Source organism: Bison bison, unplaced genomic scaffold, assembly GCF_000754665.1.
Source record: "Bison bison bison isolate TAMUID 2011002044 unplaced genomic scaffold, Bison_UMD1.0 scf7180017864469, whole genome shotgun sequence".
NCBI classification, from domain to species: Eukaryota; Metazoa; Chordata; class Mammalia; order Artiodactyla; family Bovidae; genus Bison; species Bison bison.
Window position 1 is genome coordinate 5,532,800 of NW_011495030.1, and position 1,182 is coordinate 5,533,981.

A 1,182-nucleotide genomic window follows, 5' to 3' on the forward strand; every position below is an offset into this window, starting at 1 on the left:
AAGGTTTCCTAGGACAAAATCCTAGGGGAGAGGGAGCTTGGAAAGAAGAGGGCAAGCAGTTATTTTTATAACAAATATAAATATAGTATCCTGGGCTTTTCAAGGGCCCAGTTGGAGGTTTCACAAGGGCAGATATTTTAAAACATTCCTTTCCAGAGATTTGGAAATATTTTGGTGTAGGATTTGATTCTCGTGTCATAATCCTATAAATTTTGTTTTTCACAGCTTAATTTGGTTTTGTTGCAAAGTGCCTTGATTGGTTTTGTTTTGCAAAGTGTTGGACTTTAGTGTAAATAAGGTTATGCGTTTCCCCTTCTTTATTTAAGAACTGGATACAAATGGTGTGTGGCCATTTTAGCTTCCTATAAAACTCATTTTGGGTGACAATTCTAAGGCATTTAAGTGAGAGCACTACTTTCATAACGTGATTCAACTGTTTGTCCTCTCAGTATAATACCTGTTTCCCTGGGCTTTATTCGAGAGTGATTTGCTTTAAATTTCATCATCACCATCTTGAAGGTACCTCTCAATCTCGAATCTTTCCGTTTTCATGTGGCCACACCCTCAGGACCTGGGAGGCTTCTTTTCTACAGGCTGGCACTGAAACAGACTTGGAGAGGTCACCTCTCCCACCACCCCGTAGCCCACACCTCAGCTGTGGAGACCCACCAGGGCGCCCATCCCAAATAGGTTCTAGTTCCCCCTTGCTCTTCAGTACACACTGCGAGTTTTCTTGGACTGGGTTGAAACTTTAACTGGGAACTGGATGTTCAGCCTTCTCTTCTCCCTGCTGTGGATCCTTTAGGAATACCTGAACAGTATTTTGCAACATGCAAAAGACTTTAAGGAGTATCATCGGTCTGTGGCTGGCAAGATCCAGAAGCTTTCCAAAGCAGTGGCCACCTGGCATGCCAACACTGAAAGGGAGCAGAAGAAAGAGACGGAGCGGATTGAGAAGGAGAGAATGCGGAGGCTGATGGTAAGGACCCTGCCTACGGAAATTCAGGAAAATGCTTTGCTCATAGCCATCTGCACTGAGAAACATGCCATGGTACAAGGAGAAAGTAAAAGGTGTTTATCAAGTATACTAATCCATTCCTTTAAACTTCACAGGGATAAGGTAAAAATACCTTCTTTTCCCTAGACAACGCAATGCCAGTAGTCAAGGGCTACCACTGATGA

General features: G+C 43.1%; 1 protein-coding gene across 1 annotated transcript in view; it reads left to right on the forward strand.

Annotated features, from left to right (window-relative positions):
• Positions 1-1,182, forward strand: part of SMARCA2 (SWI/SNF related, matrix associated, actin dependent regulator of chromatin, subfamily a, member 2) — a 183,535-nt gene that overhangs the window by 44,358 nt on the left and 137,995 nt on the right. The window contains exon 8 of the mRNA XM_010860733.1: positions 806-979. Coding sequence (XP_010859035.1) covers positions 806-979 — 174 coding nt within the window. The remainder of the gene's footprint in view (positions 1-805; positions 980-1,182) is intronic.